General features: G+C 46.4%; 1 protein-coding gene across 1 annotated transcript in view; it reads left to right on the forward strand.

The window, feature by feature from the left end:
* Positions 1-1,134, forward strand: part of Dck (deoxycytidine kinase) — a 16,530-nt gene that overhangs the window by 9,536 nt on the left and 5,860 nt on the right. The window contains exon 4 of the mRNA XM_021210865.2: positions 479-626. Within this exon, the coding sequence (XP_021066524.1) occupies positions 479-626 (148 nt within the window). The remainder of the gene's footprint in view (positions 1-478; positions 627-1,134) is intronic.

The raw sequence follows: 1,134 nt of genomic DNA on the forward strand, positions 1-1,134 counted from the left end.
GAAATCCGCCTGCCTCTGCCTCCCAAGTGCTGGGATTAAAGTCGTGCGCCACCACCACACCTGGCTCCTTGGGTAATTTCTCTAGCCCCTCCATTGGGGCTGTGTTCCATCCTATAGATGACTGTGGGCATCCACTTCTATATTTGCCAGGCACTGGCATAGCCTCACAAGAGATAGCTATATTAGTGTCCTTTCAGCAAGATCTTGCTGTCATATGCAATGGTGTCTGTGTTTGGTGGCTGATTATGGAATGGATCCCTGGGTGGGGCAGTCTCTGGATGGTCCATCCTTTCGTCTTACTTAGCCAACATTTTGAGAGCCACTGGCAAGAGCTTCTTGTACTTGGGAAGACATTTCATGTGTGCTTTCCAAGGCACACAGGGCTACAGGATTTAGAGCACGTTTATCCCCGCGTTCTCTTCCATTTCCTGTGTCTGTGTTTGAAAGGATGTACATGCTGACAAAGATTCTCTTTCAGGTACATTTTCGCATCTAATTTGTATGAATCTGACTGCATGAATGAAACAGAGTGGACCATATATCAAGACTGGCACGACTGGATGAACAGCCAGTTTGGCCAAAGCCTTGAATTGGATGGAATAATCTATCTTCGAGCTACTCCAGAGGTAAGACCAATAAACATTTGCCTGTGTTGTTGAAATTTTAAAGTAATATCAGGAATCACAAGAGGGTAGTAGTAATAACAATTTAAAACCAACTTCTAAGATGGAGTGATACCTCAGTGGTTAAGAGAACTGACTGCTCTTGCAGAAGACCCAAGTTCAATTCTCAGATTCCACATGGTGGTTCCAATTACCTGCAACTCCTGTTGCAGGGAATTTGACAACCTCTTCTGGACTCTGTGGGTACTACATACATGGGATGGCCAGATGTACATGCAGCCGAACACTCATACACATAATATGGACCTAGGCCTTCCCTACATATGTAACAGATACGTAGCTTAGTCTTCATGTGGGTCCCAAACCACTAGAGTGGTAGCTTTCTCAAAAGCTGCTGCCTGTGTGTGGGATATGTTCTTCTAGCTGGACTGCCTTGTCTGGCCTCAGTGGGAGAGGAAGTGCCTAGCCTTGAAGAGGCTTGAAGTGCCAGGGTGGGAAGGTAACGGGGGGG

Source organism: Mus pahari, chromosome 13 (genome assembly GCF_900095145.1).
Source record: "Mus pahari chromosome 13, PAHARI_EIJ_v1.1, whole genome shotgun sequence".
In the NCBI taxonomy this organism is placed as follows: domain Eukaryota; kingdom Metazoa; phylum Chordata; class Mammalia; order Rodentia; family Muridae; genus Mus; species Mus pahari.